At 41.9% G+C, this 21,272-nt stretch overlaps 1 protein-coding gene and 1 pseudogene across 2 annotated transcripts in view; one reads left to right on the forward strand and one right to left on the reverse strand.

The window, feature by feature from the left end:
- Brwd1 (bromodomain and WD repeat domain containing 1) overlaps positions 1–21,272 on the reverse strand; it is a 91,068-nt gene that overhangs the window by 37,153 nt on the left and 32,643 nt on the right. For both annotated transcript variants that reach the window (XM_090349338.1, XM_090349346.1), the window contains exons 18-25: positions 20,699–20,884; positions 19,767–19,950; positions 12,837–12,930; positions 10,312–10,446; positions 6,327–6,421; positions 3,606–3,795; positions 1,427–1,552; positions 1,234–1,341 (exon numbers count right to left, since the gene is read on the reverse strand). In XM_090349338.1, coding sequence (XP_090205464.1) covers positions 1,234–1,341; positions 1,427–1,552; positions 3,606–3,795; positions 6,327–6,421; positions 10,312–10,446; positions 12,837–12,930; positions 19,767–19,950; positions 20,699–20,884 — 1,118 coding nt within the window. The remainder of the gene's footprint in view (positions 1–1,233; positions 1,342–1,426; positions 1,553–3,605; positions 3,796–6,326; positions 6,422–10,311; positions 10,447–12,836; positions 12,931–19,766; positions 19,951–20,698; positions 20,885–21,272) is intronic.
- LOC150069710 (TP53-regulated inhibitor of apoptosis 1 pseudogene) lies at positions 17,728–18,308 on the forward strand (annotated as a pseudogene).

Here is a 21,272-nt window from a genome sequence, read left to right on the forward strand (position 1 = left end):
CACCAGACACTCATGCCCAGAGACTAAGACCTGGAGGATCAAGGTTCAAAGCCAACAAAGGCAGAAAAGTCTATATATACTTCACCTCCAAAACAACCGGCAGAAAGCCAGGGTAGATGCATGGTTCTAGACAGGTAGAGAGCCAGCAAGCAAGCCAAGTGAGCTTAGGACCTTGATGCCAGAAAAATAATAAAATAACCAAAATGAAAAAGGCTAAAGGTGTGGTGACATCTAGAAACCAACAGAACTGAAACCTAAAGGTAAAACGCACACATCTACAGTCAACTGATCTTTGATAAAGGCATTACAAACACGCATTGTATAGTAGAGTCTCCTCAAAGACCTGTGCTGTAGAGCCAGACAACAGGAGTACATGCCTGCAATCCCAGTACTGGAGAAACAGAGACTAAGGGAGGAGAATCATGACTTTTGACATCCTCACAAAACTAAAAGCAAAAACAAAACGGAAAGGAAATGCTAAGGAAAATGGATATACACATGAATTTTAAAAAGATATTTTTATCTCCTCAATATATGAACGTTAACAAGGGCAAAGGACTTGTGTGAATTAAAAGAGACAAAATGTAGGAAGGATAGAGAAAGGCTGACAATATGGCTAAAAGAAGAAATAATCTCTGGTGTCCTCCTATAGATAATGATGATGCACTGTACATCTCAAAAAGACTTGAAGAAGCTCAAACACGGGAGCACATGCCTACAACTGCAGCCCTCAGAAGACTACAGAAGGATCACAGATTCAAGGCCATGCTGACCTATAACACAAAACCTAGCTGGGTGCTAGCTCATGCCTATAACCCTAGCTACTGAGAAGACTGAGAGCTGAGGATTGCAACAAAGCTAGAAAGTCCATGAGACCCTTATCCCCAATAAACTACCATAAAGCTATGTAGGTGATACCAAGGAATTGAACCGAGAGCTTTGTGTATGTTGGGCTAGCACTCTACCACTAGGCTAAACTTCCAGCCCGAGACTTTTTTCTTAACTTTTTTTTTTTTTGGGGGGGGGGGTGAGGGGATGGAGGAGGTGAGCTTGAGCTCAGGGCCTGAGCACTGTCCTTGGACTTTCTCAAGGCTAGATAGAGCTCTACCATTTGAGTCTCAGCACCACTTTTGGCTTTTTTATTTTCTATGTATGTGGTACCAAGGAATCAAACCCAGGTCTCCAACTTATACATGTGCCAATATACAATATTTAGTAATAGTATAAGCCTACCCTGAGGTCTATTTTCCTCCATGGTTCTTTGCTAGGGTTTAATTCATAAATGTTATTTCTTCTAACAGCTTCAATATAAGCTTCATGACCCTGGCGAAAGTAGATTACCTAGAAAGGAAAGTACAGAAGTTAACAGGTATAGAGCATTTACATTCCATTTCCACATTCAGGTTTCAAATCTGACTGCTCTCACCTCATCACCCATTTGAGGAACAAAGGGAGACTTGCGCAGTGTGGTGTCCGTTATCCACACAGGAGGATGGAATTCATACAGATGCTCCGAGTCTGCAAGTTCTGCAGGAGTCATCCTCCCCAAACTCTGCCAAAGGGAAGAGCACAAAGTCTGGGAGAAGAGGAAGGGTGAGGCCGTTCTGTCCCACTTTCAGGTCTCTTGAAATTGTGCTCCTTTCCTAATAAACTTTCCTATCACAAGGGGAGGGGAGAGGAAGGCCAAGGCGGGCGGATTGGGGGTGGAAGAAACTGTGTGTAACTTGGAAGACTGTGAGTCAGAGAAGCACTAGGCTTGCCCGTTGCTCACTGGCAGGACACTAAGGAAAGCAAATGCTACATCATGAGCACATCCAACCAACTAGCTGTAAGGAAACACACCTGTGGCAAGGAGCTGACATAGAAGCCAATGGGCACTTGGGAAAATGTAATCCAGCCCCTGCTGGCCCTCAGATGACTGTACCTGGGCCATATGCTTGCAACCTCATAAGCCAAAATCACCCACACAATTTGCTTCCAAATTCATGACTTATGACAATAGGAAATGATGACTGATTATTCTTGTAAATACCTCAGTTTTAGAGATTTTGTTACAAAGTAACAGGAAACAAATATACAGATTAAAATCTTGAAATAAAACTTCCAGTATGACATAGAACCTACTATGTACATACTTTAAAGAGTGATGTTATTACAACCAGAGAACAAAAGAATATTTAAAAATGGTAAACATGGCAATATCAGGCTTGGTCATAGTAATCTCAGCTCTTTGGGAGAGAGAGATAAAGGAGATCAATGGGCAAAATATTAGTCAAGACCTTATATCAAGGACAGCCAGAAGCCAGGAGCTTATGCTTATAATCCTAGCTACTTGGAGATGGAGATCCAAGAATCCTGTTTAAGACCAGTCCAGAAAGAAAAAATCTCTAATTAACCAAGGGGAAAAAAATCCATACACATCATACACACACACACACACCCCGACACACACGGACACACATGGACACACGGACGCACGCACCAGAAGTGGAACTGTAGCTCAAATGTCAGCCTTAGTGGTAGAGTCTTGCCTCGCATGCATGAAGCCCTGGGTTTGATTCCTCAGAACCACATAAGAAGAAAAGGCCAGAAGTAGCACTGTCGCTCAAATGGTAGAGTGCTAGTCTTAAGCAAAAGCTCAAGGCTCTGAGTTCAGGTCCCAGGACTGGGGGAAAAAAAAAATCTCAAGGACAGCACCCCTGGTCCTGAGTTCAAACACACACACATACACACACACAAAATGGTTAAGACAGGTATAGTTCAACAAGTCTGTGACAAGACAAATAGGAAATAGGCAAAAGGACTGTAGTCAGTGGCCTGTCCCAAACAGAAACATGAGGCCATACCCACAAAGTAACTCAAGTAAAAGGAGGGCTGGACATGCGGCTAAAGTGGTACAGTGCCTGCCTATCAAGCATGAACCCTGAGCTCAAAACCCAGTACTACAAAAATGCAACATAAAACAAAGAAACTGCCGATAAAAACCAGATGATAGCATCCAAACATGCCTTGAAGTCCTTCTGTTTTTGGTGAGTTACAACTGACTGAAAGCAAAACAAAGCTTTCTATTTAGGTTCCAGCTGTGGAAAGGTGAGATACTCCTCAGCTCACTATAAAGGAGCTTCTCCTAGAGACATAATAGTGCAAACAAAAAACAAGGGCTGGGATAGAGCTGAGGGACCCAGTACTTGCCTATCATGTATAAGGACCTGGGTTCAACAGACAGTACCATGTTAGTCTATTCATCTATTTTTTTTTTTTTTTTTTTTTTTTTTTGCCAGTCCTGGGCTTGAGCTCAGGGCATGAACCCTGTCCTTGGACTTTCTCAAGGCTAGAGCTCTACCACTTGAGCCTCAGCACCACTTCCGGCTTTTTTGTATGTATGTGGTACCAAGGAATTGAACCCGGGTCTTCGTGCATGCTAGGCAAGCACTCTACCACTAGGCCAAACTCCTGGCCCCCTCAATTATTTTAAAACACACATACAGAGAGACAGAAGGAGGAAAAAAAGTTCCAATTTCTCAGTGATTTCTGATTACTAGATATATAAAACATCATAGCAACAGAATGTACATGCTGTACTTTTCTTAAAACACATTTCTTACCTCATTTCTAGGCTTACTTTCTTTCTTTCTCTTCCGTCTTCTCTTTGGGGGAGATAAATTCTCAGTAGACAGTTCATCCTCTGAACTACTACAAAATCTAGTAATTCGTCTACGACATGACATTCTTAAAGGAGGCTGCAAATTGATTCCTGCATCGGCTGTCCAATCTGAATATCTAGATGAAGAGTCACTACAAGAGGAGAATGTTTTAAATTGCATAGGACCAGGATCAAAGCACTAATAGCAAATTAATCACATAATCCTGAGGGGAGGCAGGAGAGAGAACACAGAAAGAGGGAAAGTGAGATCCCAATGAGATTTACCTTAAACATCCTGCCCACAGGATAGAGTACAGAAAAAATCATGACAAAGGTGGAGAAAAGGAGAGGTCCTCATTTACCATGGGATAGAGGAAGAATGCAAGCATGAGTGAGAAATCCTTCTACTGTAACACTATGGGTGAGAGCAGATGGAAGAACATGCCTCTGATCCTCAGAAAACAAGGCTCACACCGAACTCTAAGAGAAGCCTACACTACACTGCGCTGCAGAAGGGTAAGGAGGAGGCAAAAGATTTTCACTGGGATCGTAAGTCATCAATGGTTACAATGAGAAACCCAAGGTAAGAACACACAGAAGCTGTTAAGCAGTCCACTTCTTCCTAAGTGAGGCTTGCTCTGATATGATAGAAATCAAGAATGGGCTGCAGCTTCAACATATACTGAAGGACAAGCAGAGTCGAAAGGAAGTTAGACATGAAAAACTACCTCATGGCCCATTATTACTTTCATCAACAACCAAAAAAGGATGACAGAGATTTTACTAGCGCCATCCTTAGCCCAGGCTACCATACACCCCCCTCCAATCTCTGCTGAACAAACCCTCAGTGGCTCATGTTTGTAATCCTAGCTACTTAAAAGGCTGAGATATGAGGATCATGGCTTGAAGCTAGGCCGAGCAGGAAAGTTAGTGAGACCAACCACAAAAAGGCCAGAAGTACAACTGTGGGTCAAAGTGGTAGAACTCTAGCTGGCCTTGAACGAAAAAGCTCTGAGAATCAGGTATTCAAATCAAGCACCAGGACCCACAAAAACAAAAGCCCTCAAAAATGTAGCTTTATATAAATAATAAAATTGACATGAAAAACAATGTAATACAGGAACAGAATGATGGTTATCAGGGGATAGTGAAAAGGTGGAGTAAGGAACTATTTTAGGGGTATCAAGTTTTAGATCTATAAGATAAAAAGGATTCTGGAGGCAAATGAATACCAAAGTGAATTAATTTTACTGAAATTCACATTCAAAACAGGTTAGGAGAGCATGTATACTTGCCACAATTCAGCTTTACAGAACAGTAAATACACCTACCTATGTTCAACACTATACATTAGCCACCAATCATATTGCAGAAGCAGAAAACAGAAAAGGAAGCAGAGTACATGACTGAATTGGGTCAAAACAACAACAACAACAAAAAGCAACCAACAGAAATAAGGAAACTTTGAGTGATCTGTAAGAAGGAGAATTTTCTAGACATGGTAATGGATAGTTTGAATAGAAAGAAGACAGATTAATGTCGAAATTCCTGCCTTGAGTGACTTTTATCAAGTTGACAAATACAGCCTGACATGCTAGTCATATTAAATTTAGGACCCAACTAATAAAATTATAACACATACAATAATAAACTAATTTACTAATATTTACATACTAATGATTTTACTGTATACACTTTCAATGCTCATCTTTTAAAATGTAGCTACAGACTGAGATAATAATTTCTTTTTGCCAGTCCTAGGCTTGAGCTCAGGGCCTGAGCACTGTCCTTGGACTTTCTCAAGGCTAGAGCTCTACCACTTGAGCCTTAGCACCACTTCTAGCTTTTTTCTATGTATGTGGTACCGAGGAATCGAACCCGGGTCTTCATGCATGCTAGGCAAGCACTCTACCACCAGGCCAAACTCCCGGCCCTAAGATAGTATTCTTTTTGAGTGATGCCAGTCCTCTAGCTTGACCTCAGGGTCTGGGTACTATCCCTGATCTTTTTTGCTCAAGGGTAGCGCTCTGCCACTGGAGCCACAGTGCCACTTCCAACTTTTTGGAAGTTTATTAAAGATGAGTTTCTTGCTCTGATTGGCCTCGAGCCACAATTCTCAGATCTCAGCTTCCTGAGTAGCTAGGATTATATATGTGAGCCACCAGCATGCAGCTAAAGTATTTTTTTGGGGGGGACAGGGGGCCTCAGTCATGGGGCTTGAACTCAGGGACTGGGCTCTATCCCTGAGTTCTTTCTGCTCAAGGCTAGCCCTCTACCACTTTGAGGCACAGCACCACTTCCAGTTATAATTAACCAATACCAGTGGTTAAATGGAGATAAAAGACTTAGGGACTTCCCTGACCAGGCTGGCTTTGAACAGAGATCCTTAGAGCTCAGCCCCCTGAGTAGCTATGATTGCAGGAATGAGCTATTAGTACCAAACTTAATAAACATAATTATTTAATAAGCATTATTTCCCACTGATAATTCAAATGTTTACACTAACGATCTTTGAAGTAGTTTTATAGAAAGTTATGAATTAGTATTGTTCTTTTTAAAAATGTATTTAGAACTCAATATTAATTGTTCTGTACTTTAATTCTGTACTTGCTATTCAAATACAGCATCTATCCAGGGCTATGACAATTAAAAAAAAAAAAAAAAAACAATTAAAAACAGGTACCTTGAACTTTCACTGTAACTTTCACTTTTTCTATCACTTTTCCATTCGTCATCATCTGAAGAACAAGAACCTTCACTCTGATCACAGGAAGTCTCCTAAGTATTGAGGGGAAAGAAAAATCTTGATTGCTTAAACTAGGTAACATGTCATCAAAAAAACAAGTCATCACGAAAGATTAAAATGTGAGCCAGGTGCATGTGGCTCATGCCTGTAACCATAGCGACTCAGGAGGCTGAGATCTGAGGATCATGATACAAAGTCAGCTGGGCAAGAAAGTCCATGAGACTTTTTAGTTTTGGTAATGAGGCTATAATTTTGGGTGTAGGCGCTGTCCCTGGGCTCTTCAGCTCAAGGCTAGTGCTCTACCACTTAAAGCCACAATGCCACTTTTGGTTTTCTAGTGGTTAATTCTGGGCCTTTCATGCCCAGGGACTGCTTTGAACTGCAATCTTCAGACCTCAGCCTCCTGAGTAGCTAGCCACCAGCACCGGGCTTCCACGAGCTTTTATTAACAATTAGCCACTAAAAAGCCAGAAATGGAGCTGTGGCTCAAGTAAGAACAGTGCCAGCCTTAAGAGGGGAAAAAAAAATTTCCAGAAGAGCATTCAGGCCCTGAGCTAAGACACAGGACCATCAGGGGAAAAAAAGGTGTGTGTGTGTGGGGGGGGGGGAACTATGATAACTGGTTAACAGAAACAGATGGATAAACTTAAAACAAAAGGCAAATTTCTTTACTATAGGTCAAATGAGTACTTTTTAGATTTAACCCTGCCACTAACAAGGAAGTAAAACAACAGGCATTTTCTGGGTGGAGCATGTGGATGTGTTTGAGCTTCCATCTGCCGGGTGTGCCAGGCCATATGGCTGCAGTTTCACTTTCTGGTCCCCTGCAATCAGTCTATAATTTGCCCATTTGAAACTGAGTTGTTCTAAGAGTGTATTTTTAGAGTACATGTTCAATTGAAAGTACATTTTTAGTCAGTCTTTTATAAGATCAGATTTGAAAATATGAGTTTTGAAAAAAAAACTTCCAGTTTTATCTTTTTATCCTCTTACTAGTATCTTTCTCAGGACAGTATCTTTCTCAGGTTATTAATTTTCTATCTCTTCCAGTCCTGGGGCTTGAACTCAGGGCCTGAGCACCGTCCTTGGGCTTTTTCCTCAAGGCTACCCCTCTGCCACTTAAGCCACAGCACGACTTCTGGCTTTCCTATGCATGTGGTACCAAGGAACTGAACCCTAGTCGTTTTCCTGAATGCTAGGCAAGCACTCTACCACTAGGCTAAACTCCCAGCCCTTCAGACTAATAATTTTCATTTTAATGGAGTCCAAATTTTAGTTTGTCGAAGTCATTACCTAGACAGGGCAACAAACAAGACAGGCTCTGCTATCCCATCTACAATACAAAGCTATCTGTGAGTGCTCAATAAGATATCCCAGACAGCTCAGTTACCAGAGCTGAGGTCAGATCAATGCACTGTCTGTCCCTGATAAAAACATGAAGAATCCCCTGATCTGGTCCTATCATTCCTCCACACCCCCAGAGGGACCTTGCTCTGACATGGTACTTTCCAATGTTCCTCACTGGTTGCAACCTGGTATTCTCAATGTCTCTGTAGCATGGCTCCTCCTCCTTCTCAAACACCACTGTAGCTAGTTATATCACAGGGCCTCCAGGCTCACCCAGGACCTGGAACCCTAGCCGTCTCCATCAACAGCAAGGGCAACAGACTATAGACCTTGGTCTATTACCCACATCAGAGGAAAAAGCCATACTGACTTCAACCTATCATTCCCTAAGAGAATGTGGGGTTTTGAGACCTTGAGGAGGACAGGCAGCAGTTCATTAAGCAAAGGGGAAATGTAAAGAAAACCTAAAATGGAGGATGAGATCACAAGGTCTCTCAGAAAGAACCTTGTAATTGAACTTTCCAACCAGCCTATGTGACCGACCGAAGTCTCAGACTGTCACTAAGATCGGTTTTTTGGGGTACCTACAGGTGTATGGAAGGCTTCATTCCAGATTCCTCTCAACCAGTATCTGAGCACCATGCCTCACACCTGTCATCCTAAAATGAGCACTCAAGGCTCATACCTGTCATCCTAAAATGGACACTCAAGGCTCACGCCTATATTTACAGAGACAGAAGGCTGCAATGGGGAAAGACAAGTTCCCAGTCAGCCCAGACATGAAAAGTCTGCAAGACTCCATCTCAACCTAAGAGGTTCCTATGACAGTGAACATCTATCACCCCAGATACAACTGGAAGCTAAAATAGGTGGATTAAGGTGTCTTGGCATGTGCCAAGACAGAAGTCCAGCTGAATCTCAAGAATAACCAGTCAAAAACAATAGTAGGGGACAGGAGTTTGTCCTAGTGGTAGAGTGCCTGCCTAGCATGCACGAAGACCCGGTTCAATTGCTCAGTACCACATACATAGTAAAAAGCTGCAAGTGGTGCTGAGGCTCAAGTGGTAGAGCTCTAGCCTTGAGAAAGTCCAAGAACAGTGCTCAGGCCCTGAGCTCAAGCCCAGGACTGGCAAAACAAGAACATCAACAACAAAAAATAGTAAGGGCTGGGGGTCAGGGCTCAGCAGCAAAGCTCTTGCCTTGAAAATGTAAGGCCAAGTTCAAATCCCAAAAATAAAGAAACAGCACTAGCAATAACCACCACAATTACTCTCAATAACCTCACATCTCACGTAAGCATTTACCTTTGTGGTTTTTATTAACATGTTAACACATGTTAACTTTTTATATGAACACTAGTTTTACAAGAGGGAAGAGTGGTATTGTGTATATTATACAAAGTATCTCAATCAATCCCAACACTTCTTTCCCCTCTTCCCACAAAACTTTAAATGAAAAAGGCCAAGCAAAATATCTACAGTACATTTTGTATAACAGAAATAATAATATATAAAAATATTTTGATGTAAAGACACAGATACAGAAGATAAAATGTAAACTATAAAGGGTGGTGGCTGACCCTTGTAATCCTAGCTACTCAGGAGGTTGAGATCTGAGGATCAAGGTTCAGAGTCAGCCCGAGCACAAAAGGACACAAAAAGACAAAAGGACCTGAGACTCTTATCTCCAATTAACCTCTAGAAAATGGGAAGTGGGACTTGGCTCAAGGGTAGGGTGGTAGTCTTGAGCTGAAGAGCTCAGGAATGGCACTCAGGCCGAATTCAAGCCCCACAACCCACCCCCCAAAAAAAAAAAAAAAAAAGTGAACTACAAAACTTTGTTACTGAGAGAGGATAAGTGAGAAGGGAATAAGAAAGGGATGGGGGGGGGGGGGACTGGGGGAAGGGTGGTACCATGAGGAAAAGATGGAGAAGTGCAGCGGGCAAGAAGGGATAGGAGAGACTGCCTCTTCTCTAACCATTTTTACTCCGGCCTTGAACAAAAACTCATGTTGACAATTTGCAAAGAAAAGGAAAGATGGGATGAATGCCCACCACCCAGTTTCATGTCTAACTTTCTAGCAAGTATTTGGACTAAATACTGTGAATAACAACGTAAGGAGATGGCAAGTGACTAACCTCGGAATCATACAGTTTTCATGACAACTATATGGCTAAGTAGATATGAAACTATTCTCTGTCTGTGCTAGAACTGGGCAGATGCAAAGTGCGTGGCTAACGTGCTTCTCCAGGAGGAGGAGGAGGAGGAGGAGGAGGAGGAGGAGGAGGAGGGGGAGGAGGGTGGTGGCACCACATGTAATGGACAGACCTGCCATCGGAGCACGAGGGCATCTGAGATGAGGGTCATGAGGTTCAACACCAGCCTAGGCTACACAGGGACACTATCACACAAGTGGCATAGGGCCTATAAACTAACCTAGGCTACTCAGTCAAAAATCACACCGTGAAATTCCATTTCTTATTCTCAATTAAATTTGTAGTAGATTTAAAGTAAACAATGACGACAAATTCACTGAAGATGACTGCATTTAATATTTTAAGTTCATTCTACTCACATGTCTTACAGAGCTTGAAGATTCATTTCCTGAAGAGAACTCATGCCGGGCACCATTTCTTCTACCAAAATTAGTAGGATATTTACGTCTACATGTCCTCTGTCTTGACTGTGACACTGAAACCAATGACTCTGACTAAAAAAAAAAGAAACACGGAGATGAAAACCAACACCAACAAAATGGGTATTCAAACAAGTTCCCTAAGAAGTAAAGCAAAACAAAAGCTTAAGAATGTTTTCTGAAATATGGAGTATTTGGCCATATACTATCAACTCAAGTTGATATTTTAACTGTAAAGGAGAGTCAGAAGATTTTCCTATACATTTACTGGCTTATTAGCAATGAACTAAAATGCTAACTAAAGAAAAGGTGCCAAGGGCCAGCAGTGTGGCCTAGTGGTAGAGTGCTTGCCTAGCATGCACAAAGACCTGGGTTCGATTCCTTGGTACCACATACATAGAAAAAGCCGAAAGTGGTGCTGTGGCTCAAATCACAGAGTGACAGCCTTGAAAAAGCCCAAGGACAGTGCTCAGGCCCTGAGTACAAGCTCCAGGACTGGCAAAGATGAAAGGGAGGGAGAGAAGGAGGACCACTAGTAATAATATAACTAGTTATATATAATTATTATATTTAATATGTGCTAGTTTTAAAAAAATAGCAGATGGGAATGTGGCTTAGTAGTAGAGTGCCTGCCTAGCATGCATGAAGCCCTGGGATTTAATCCTTAGTACCACAAAAACAAAAACTGTCAAGTGGTAGATTGCTAACCTTCAAGCTCAAGGACAGTGACCAGGCTGGGTTCAAGCCCTAGGACTAGCCAAAAAAAAAGGAAGAAGAAATGAGGAGGAGGTGGAGGAGGAGGAAACAGCGGCGGTGGCCACAGTGGCGGTGATAATGACAACGACAACAAGATAACCACTACTCCACTCACTAGACAACAATGACCCCCTAACTCCTTTACCCTGGTGACAACTTTGGCAAATGCATTTTTAAGGTAACAGCCCACTAGGCCACACTTGTGACTCAAACAGTGAATACACACCTTTTGCCTCCTACTAGATTACTTTGTCTACATAAACCTAAATCTCAAGTATTGATTCATAGATGGCTAAAGATCTGCTGAAACACTTACTTACTTCACCTCTCACATGCCATGTAATTAATACCTTTCTGCCCTTCAAAACACAGACACACACACACACACACACACACACACACAGAAATAGAAGGAACAGAAGAAAGGGAGAGAAGAAAAAGGAGGGAGAAGACAGGAAAGAGGAGGGAGGGGAGGGAGAGAGGGGAGGAAAGGAGGGAAGGGAGAAAAGGGGAGTGGAGATGAGAGAGGGTGAAAAAGAAGAGAGGGAGACAGAGGGGAGTGAGGGGAGGAAAAAGGAAGACAGGGAAAAGAAGGGAGAATAGTGAGGGAGGAGTGAAAGGAAGGAAGGAAAAGGAAGAAAGAGAAGAGAGAAAAGGAGAGGGAGAGCAAGATAGAAAATGCTAGAATAGCACACATCACCCCCCCCCCCCCAAAAAATAAAGCTCAAGAGGGCCGGGAGTTTGGCCTAGTGGTAGAGTGCTTACCTAGCATGCACGAAGACCCTGGTTCAATTCCTCGGTACCACATTCATAGAAAAAAGCCAGAAGTGGTGCTGAGGCTCAAGTGATAGAGCTCTAGGCTTGAGAAAGTCCAAGGATAGTGCCCTGACCCCTGAGTTCAAGCCACAGGACTGGTGGGGGGAGTGAGTGAGCTCAAAAAAATAAAAGTAGCAACAAAAGTAAAAATATACTAGTAAGCACTAACCAAAGAAGACTAATACAGCTAAGTTAACTATAGAAAGTTAACAAAAGAGCATTAAGGTAAAGAATGACGATTCAGAATTAGACAATTATTTCCAATCATTTCTTTTAACACTAGGCCACTTTCTTCAAGTTTTAAGTCTACTATTTGAAAATCCAAGTAAGAAAATCTTAAATGAAACACTATATATCATCAGAAAGTTACTCATATGTAATAAATCCAAAGGGATACTACAAACTCCAATTTTATAAGAAAACAGACCTTAAAGCAGGCACTGGTGGCTCACACCTGTAATCCTAGCTATCCTGGAGGCTGAGAGCTGAAAACTGTAGTGCCCATAGGGGGCAAGAAAGGCCACAAGACTCTTGTCTCTAACCACCAGAAAACTGGGAGTAGGGCCAGGAGTTTGGCCTAGTGGTGCTTGCCTAGCATGCACAAAGACCTGGGTTCGATTCCTCGGTACCACATACATAGAAAAAAGGCCAGAAGTGGTGCTGAGGCTCAAGTGGTAGAGCTCCAGCCTTGAGAAAGCCCAAGGACAGTGCTCAGGCCCTGAGCCCAAGCCCAGGACTGGCCAAAAAAAAAAAAAAAAAAAAAAAAAGTCTGAGAAAACTGGAAGTAACACTGTGGCTTCAAGTGGTAGAGCACTAGCTTTGAGGAAAAAAAAGCTGAAGGGCAGCACCTAAGCCCTGAGGTCAAGCCCCATTGCTCACAAACAATAATTTACCTTTTGTGAGAGCTGAAGAGTCTTCCTTTTCCTTCCTTGTATATAGAGATTTCGTTCTGCCTCACCTTTCTCCATCCGAAAATCTTCCAACTTCCTGAAAAATTCACCAGTTACAATGGTTATGGAATGGTTATCAACAATGAAAATTAATCTTAAGTTTATTATTCTTGGATGATTTTTTTCTTTTTCTTTTTTGGTCTGGCTAGAAATCAGGGATCTTGAGTGTGCTTGATTGCTTGTTCGCCATCTATCACTTGACACATGCCTCCAGCTGATTTTCATTTTGGGGCAGATAATTAGATATTGAACCTTTCAGACTTTTTCACACAGGCTGACCTCACACCTTCATCTTTCTGATCTCTACTTGCTGAATATATAGACAGGGCTACAGGTATGAGCCACTGATGTTCAGCAAGCTTTACTTTTAAATTAACACATAAAATTTTCCAAGTTAAACAAAATTAGTTGAATCCATACAGTGCTGGGAATGTGGCTTAGTGGTAGAGTGCTTGCCTAGCATGCATGAAGCTCTTGATTCCTCAGTACCACATAAGCAGAAAAAGTCTCTAGTGGTAGTGCTAGCCTTGAATAAAAAGCAGCTCAGGCCCAGGCCCTGAGTTTACACCCCAAGACTGGCCAAAAGAAGAAGAATAACAAAAAAAAAAACAGCAAAGGATGTGAGACCAGTTCTGATGAGGTGATCAGCTAGGAAAAGGTGTCTTAGATAGTAAGTATACTTGCATTTGCCCTCCGTGTACAATAAACAAATTCTACTATTGCTGGGTGAAGACAAACGCCATGCCTAAACCAAACTGAATGTCCTCTACTGAAAGCAGCATAAGAAATGCATGTACAGGGGCCAGGAGTTTGGGCTAGTGGTACAGTGCTTGCCTAGCATACACGAAGAACCGGGTTTGAGTCCTCAGTACCACATACATAGAAAAAAAATCCAGAAATGGTGCTGTGGCTCACGTGGTAGAGTTTTAGCCTTGAGAAAACCCAAGGACAGTGTTCAGGACCAGAGCTCAAGCTCCAGGACTGGCAAAAAATAAAATAAAAAGAAATGCATGTAAAGGGCCAGGTGTTTGGCCTAGTGACAGAGAGCTTGCCTAGCATGCATGAAGACTGGGGTTCAATTCCTCAGTACCACATACATAGAAAAAGCCAAGAGGTGGTGCTGAGGCTCAAGTGGTACAGCTCTAGCCTTAAGAAAACTCAGACAGTGCTCAGGCTCTGAGCTCAAGCCCCAGGACTAACAAAGGAAAAAAAAAAACAACATACCTGTATTTTCTACCTCCGTGTAAAACAATGCACGCATTTTTTTTTTTTTTTGGTCAGTCGGGGACTTGGACTCCCCGAGTTCTTCAGTGTAAGGCTACCACCCTACCCCTAGAGCCACAATGTCACTTCCAAGTTTTCTAATGGTTACTGGAGAGAAGAATGGCTGGCTTTGCACCGTAATCCTCAGATCTCAGACCCCTGGGTAGCTAGGATTACAGGTGTAAGCCATTGTGCCCAGCCACACATATTTTTATAGTTAAATTTTTTCCACTCTTTTAAAACTTATTAAATGAAACTAACAAAAATTACACAATTCACCACTGTTCCCATGAAGGGGATTCTGCCAAAGACCCAGACCACTACTATCTCACTGACCATCTGTATAAAATGTCAAAGAACATTTAATTCTTAATATAACACTTCACAAGAACTATGTGTTTTTGGAGAAAATTCTACTGAAACAGACAGTATGTTAATTCACGGAAACCCATTATCTTCTTCCTTAGATATAGAATCCTCAATTTTCAGCCAGATTCTTTATAGCCCCAAATAGAAACAGTATCACTTAGCTTCCTCAAAAGCTTAGTGTGGCCAAATAAAGCTCTTGTTCATTAAGTTATGAGCAGAATGCCATGTGGCTGCTTCAAAAAAACAGTTCCTTGCACTAGAAATGCCATTGCCGCCTTCTACTCATAGTCCTTCTTTTCATCTAAATCTTAGCCTACATCCCAGAAACTATTATGTGATGGAAGAGCAGCTCAGAAACTAGTAAATGACAAATGATGGCAGAGCTTCAGCAGCAGTCTTTAAGTGCTTAGAAGCTGAGCTCAGTGAAGGAAATCAGAAACACAAATGCCTGAGATACTAATTAGATAGGGACTAGGGTTGTAGTCATAAGTTCCTTCCAGTTTACCTTTCAAGAAGAGAATGTTTCTGGGGTTTGCGGGGGAGACCCGAGAGTGGAGGTGTTGATTTTTTTTTTTTTTTTGGTCTGTCAGTAATGGGAGTTGAATTCTGGGTCTGGCACTATCCCTGAGCTCTTTAGCTCAAGGCTACCACCGTACCCCTTGCGCCACAGCGTCACTTCCAGTTTTCTGGTGGTTAACTGGAGGTAAGAGTCTCATAGACTTTAGTGCCCAGGCTGGCTTTGAACTGATATCCTCAGATCTCAGCCTCCTAAGTAGCTAGGATTATAGGTGTGAGCCACCACACCCAGCTTGCTTTTGTGTTTAAGAACTATTTTTCAGATTGTGACACCATTTCCCCTTTTTGGTTTTAACAATTTAAAAAATTTCCCAGGGCCGGGAGTTTGGCCTAGAGTACTTGCCTAGCATGCACGAAGACCCAGGTTCGATTCCTCAGTACCACATACATAGGAAAAAGGCAGAAGTGGTGCTGTGGTTCAAGTGGTAATAATGAAACATAGACACTAATTTAAGACTTAATTACATTGTGTGTACGTGACAATGACACACACAATTACTTAGGTAGAAGGATCCTTTAGTCCCACGGGTTAGAGGAACAAGGATAGGATAGGAACAGGGGTTGAGAGCGTGGCCTAGTGGTAGAGAGCTTGCCTAGCATGCATGGAGCCCTGGGTTCAATTCATTAGTACCACATACACAAAAAACGCCAGAAGTAACACTATGGCTCATGCGGTACAGAACTAATCTTGAGAAAGTTCAAGGACAGTGCCCAGGCACTGAGATTAAGCCTCAGGACTGGCCAAACAAAACAAAACAGATAAGGAGATGAAGAGTAGGGAAAGAGAGAAAAGAGAAAAGAGGTAGAAGGAAGGAGATGAATTATATTACCTTTCCCATGGCCCTTTCCCATAGAACAAGGATGCTATGAAAGACTACTGAGGTAGACCTCAGTGAGTCAAGCATGGTAGTTAATACATATAAGCTAAACTACTCAGGACTATAGAGCAAGGGCAGCTAAGGCAAGATATCCCCATTCCTCATCTTAACAAATAAGCTGAGAACCCCAGCTATGTAGGAGAAGGCACAGGCAGCATGATCTGAAGCAAGCTGTAGGCAAAAAATGTAAGAATTTAACCTGAAACAAAAATGTTGGGATTATGGCTCAAGTGGAATATTCCTGCTTAGCAAGATCAAGGTCCCGAGTTCAAAATGAAGTACCACAAAAAATAAAAAGTTACAGCCAGGGGCCAAGAGTTTGGCCTAGTGGTAGAGTGCTTGCCGAGCATCCACGAAAACCCAGGTTCTACTCCTCAGTACCACATACACAGGGAAAAAAAAAAAGCCTGATGATGTTCTGTGGCTCAAATGGTAGAGCTCTAGCCTTGAGAAAGTCCAAGGACAGTGCTCAGGCCCTGAGCTCAGTCTCCAGGACTGACAAAAGAAAAAAAAGAATCAAGACTTTTGGGCTGGGAGTTTGGACTAGAGGTAGAGTGCTTGCCTAGTATGCACAGACCTGGGTTTGATTTCTCCATATCACATACACAGAAAAAGCTGAAAGTGGTGCTGAGGCTCAAGTAGTAGAGCTCTAGCCTTGAGAAAGCTAAAGGACAGTGCTCAGGCCCTGAATTTAAGCCCCAGATCTGACGGAAAAAAAAAAAAAAAAAAAAAAAGTCAGAGCTAGTCCCAGTGGTTCAAACCTATAATCCTAGCTACACAGATGGACTGGATTCTAAGCCATCCCAGGCAGGGAAAGTCTGAGAGACTCTCATCTCCAATTAATCACCAAACGAACAGAAATTAAGATGAGGCTCAAATGGAAGAGCACTACCCTTAACAAAAAAGGTAAGGACAGTGGCCAGGTCATGAATTTAAGCACCAGTACCAGGAAAAACACACAATAATAATAATAATAATAATAATAATAATAATAAAAGTTAACATCTTAGAAATGTGGGGTTTGGGGGGTAGAGTATACCTATAACATGTACACTAAGGCCAGGCATCAGTGGCTTATACCTATAACCCCAGCTACCCAAGAGGCTGATATCTGAAGATCACAGTTCAAAGCCAGTCCATATAGGATAAGTCCATGGCACTCTTATATCCAATAAATTACTCTGAAAAAGCTGAAGTAGCATGTGGCTCAAGTGATAAGAGCAATAACCTTGGCAAAAGCTCAGGAACAGCCCCCCCCCAGAATTGGCAAAAATAAAAATAAAATACCTCATGAGGGGCTAGGAATATGGCTTAGTGGTAGAGTGCTTGCCTGGGATGCAGGAAGCCCTGGGTTTGATTCCTCAGTACTACATGAACAAAGCTAGAAGAGGCACTGTGGTTCAAGTGGTAAAGTGCTAGCCTTGAACTTAGGCTCAGGGATAGAGCCTAGGCCCTGAGTTCAAGTCTCAAAACTGGCAAGAATGAAAGAATGAAGGAAAGAAGAAAAGAAGGAAAGAAAGAAAAGAAGGAAGGAAGAAAGAAAAGAAGGAAGGAAGGAAGGGAGGGAGGGAAAGAAAGAAAGGAAAGAAGGAAGGAAGGAAGGAGAGAGAGAGAGAGAGAGAGAGAGAGAGAGAGAGAGAGAGAGAAAGAAAGAGAGAAAGAGAGAAAGAGAGAAAGAGAGAAAGAGAGAAAGAAAGAAAGAAAGAAAGAAAGAAAGAAAGAAAGAAAGAAAAGAAAAGAAAGAAAAGATGAACAGCGTCGGGGAGGCTTGCACCGACATGAAGTGCGAGCACGACCAGTGCTTCAACCGCTGGTTTGCCGAGAAGTTCCTCAAGGGGGACGGTTCTGGCGACCCGTGCACCGATCTCTTCAAGCAGTACCAGCAGTGTGTTCAGAAAGCAATAAAGGAGAAAGAGATTCCTATTGAAGGACTGGAGTTCATGGGCCACGGCAAAGAAAAGCCTGAAAATACTTCTTGACCTTGCTTGTCACCTTGAAAATGGATTCCTCTAATCAGGAAATTTAAGAGGACTTTGGATTTTGTCATCTTAAGGCTATGAAGTCAGCAGTGCAGTTTATGAGTTTGGGATAGAAGTTGTTTCTTCTATGTGTAAAAGATGATGCTTTGAGATTTCTCACTTGGTTTGGCATCTCACTTGCTTTGGAGCTCAGTGTGCAAAATTGAACAATTTCTTGGGATTATGGTTGCAATATACAGTCTGGATCAACTTCAAGTATACCTTCTACATAAATCATGATAAACTAGCCAATATGATCAGGGCTCCTTGACCTTTTGATTTCTGCTGCAAAAGACATTACAAACACAGTGTGGGGGTCACTGTTCGTGAAAGCAGTCAGGACCTTTTTGTTTCCTCAGGGAGCTAATGCTCTACAAAGGGATCTGAGCACAAGTTTTGATCAATACTTAGAAGCATGGATTTACTTTTATATAACATTTAAGATCGCTAATGGCTTGGGTTAACAAAGAGGAAGACAGCTTTTAAAAGCTTAGCAAGAGGTGTCTGACTTAAGACATGAATGCTTCAAGACTGAAATACTGGCTCAGAGTTTACAGCAAATAATTGAATTATGATACTTGGAATGGCTACAGATGAACCTAAATTACAAAGGTTTGCAGTTAACGGCTTCCATCTGAATTAAGTCAACCTGCATTATAAACAGGCAAAATGCATCTGGTTAAATGTGGGAGATGGGTGCTTTGATTCATTTTTGTTTGCCTAGCCTACCCTATGTCTATAATCAAAGATGAAATAAATTCTAATATTTAATCATTTAAAAAAAAAGAAAGGAAAAAAGAAAGAAAGAAAGAAAGGAAGGAAGGAAGGAAGGAAGGAAGGAAGGAAGGAAGGAGAAAGAGAAAGAAAGAAAGAAAGAAAGAAAGAAAGAAAGAAAGAGAGAGAGAGAGAGAGAGAGAGAAGAGAGAGAGAGAGAGAGAGAGAGAGAGAGAGAGAGAGAGAGAAAGAGAGAGAGAAAGAGAGAAAGAGGAAAAGAAAAATCTCAGGGATATTACCCAGGCCCTGAGTTCAAGCCCCAAGATGGACACAAAAATAGTAATAATAATAAAAGGAAAAACTGGAATTCTAAACAAAAAACAAAACTGACAATGAAAAAATTTCCCCGAGTAAAAATTTAATAATTTTGAGCTGGAAGTTTGGCCTAGTGGTAGAGTGCTTTCCTAGCATTCACAAAGACCCAGGTTTGATTCTTCAGTACTACATACATAGAAAAAGATGGAAATGGCCAGGTGTGGTAGGTCACACCTGTAATCCTAGCTACTCAGGAGGCTGAGATCTAAGGGTCAAGGTTCAAAGCCATTCTGGGCAATGAAGACTGTGAGACTCTTACCTCCAATTAATCTCTAGAAAAGGGGAAGTAGGGCTGTGGCTCAAGGAGTATAGCAGTAGCCTTGAGCTAAAAAGCTCAGAGACAATGCCAGGCCCAGATGTAAGGTGGTAGCCCTGAGCTGAAGAGCTATGTGACAGCACCCAGGCCCAAAGTTCAAGCCCCATGACCCACAAAAAAAAGAAAAAAAAAGAAAAAGCTGGAAGTGGTACTGTGGCTCAAGTGATGGAGCTCTAGCCTTGGAAAAGCCCAAAGACAATGCTCAGGCCCTGAGCCCAAGCCCCAGAATTGGCACACACACAAAAAATCGTAGTACCACACAGTAAACCTCCATGATCACTTACACAACTAATGAAATTAAGAATATTCACATGACTGTATTCTTAAAGACACAAGCAATGTAAATAGATATCCTAAAACAAACCTAAATATGCCTAGTGGTACCTCAGGTACAACCACTCTACGTTTCCAAGCCTGCAGATCACGTTCCGTAGCCATCTGACTCCGTGGAGCATTCTGATGCATCTGACGAACACCTTCAACTTGCCCACTACGACGCAGACCAATATTTGGAGGAGACTGAATCTCTAAACTCTGCCTTCTAAAACCTGGGAAACATTATCCAAAATATGAGTCCAAATTAACTCAAGTGAATATGCATTCAGAACATAGCAAGCCTATATCCCACCTAGTTCAACAGATACCAAAAGCAAATAAAAGCATCTACTGAAGAACTTTGTAAGAGAAATCTTAATGTAACAAAGATCAAAATGCAAAACATTGATCGGTAAATGTTAAAGCTTAATTTCAACTTTATTCCACTTTATTATACTTTCTGAAATTATAAAATGTTTTTCATTAGTTGCATGTGTGCGTGTATGTGCACACTCACATGCGTTCTGGAAATGGGGACTTGAACTGAGGGCTTAGCTAGTATCCCTTAGCCTTTTGGCCTAAGGCTGGTGTTCTATCACCTGAGACTAACTTCTATTGACATTTTGCTAGCTACTTGGGGCTCAGAGTCCCTCATATTTGTCTGCTCAAGCTAGGCTTGAACAAAAATCCTCAGATTTCAACCTCAGGAGTAACTGATTAGAGGTGTGAGCCAACTGTGTCCGCCTTATATATACAGTTACGAAGACTTTTCTGTTTTCACAAACAATAAGACAGAGGCTTTTAGATAAATCTGCATTGAAAATAAGAGTTCTCAAATATAGATGGATTTGTAACATTCAATCTGACATTTTGAGCCACCAACCAGGCAGCTAAAAATGGGTATTAATACCTCATACCAATGAAATTATTCTCAATATAATCAGTCATTTTAAGGTAAAGTAGCTCCCGCACACTTGTTACCTCTTCGAGGAGTTCCCTCCCCATTGGGAAGTCCGCTCGGAGCAGAAGCCTGAGCCACTCCCAACCTCTGATCTTGCTGCTGCTGCAACTGCCGTATCACTCCATCAAGAAGGCTGGGCTCTGGGCTTCCTTCGCCATTATCATGGGCTTCCAGGCTGATAATTTGTTCAATTACCTCTCCATCACCTAGAAATTCAATTCACAATAAAGTAATCACAACTACTACTTCTCGGCTTATCATGCATTCAGTTACCTCTTCATAACCTGAAATTCAAAACGCAATTAGTTAATCACAAGAGAATCACCATTTGTGCTCTCATCATTAGGCAAATGCCACATTGTCCTAGTGGGAAAACATCTGTGACCCTGTAGACACCATAAAATGATGTTAGCAAAGACAGTGACAAATTCTACCCCAGACCACCATTAACTTTTTCTTTTTTGGCAGTCCTGGAGCCTGTTTTCTGTGTATGTGGTACTGAGGAACTGAACCGAAGGCTCTGTGCATGCTAAGCAACCACTCTACCACTAGGCCAAACTCCCAGCCTTTTTTTTTTTTTTTTTTAATTACTTG

Source organism: Megascapheus bottae, chromosome 1 (assembly GCF_031878675.1).
Source record: "Megascapheus bottae isolate mThoBot1 chromosome 1, mThoBot2.hap1, whole genome shotgun sequence".
Lineage (NCBI taxonomy): Eukaryota > Metazoa > Chordata > Mammalia > Rodentia > Geomyidae > Megascapheus > Megascapheus bottae.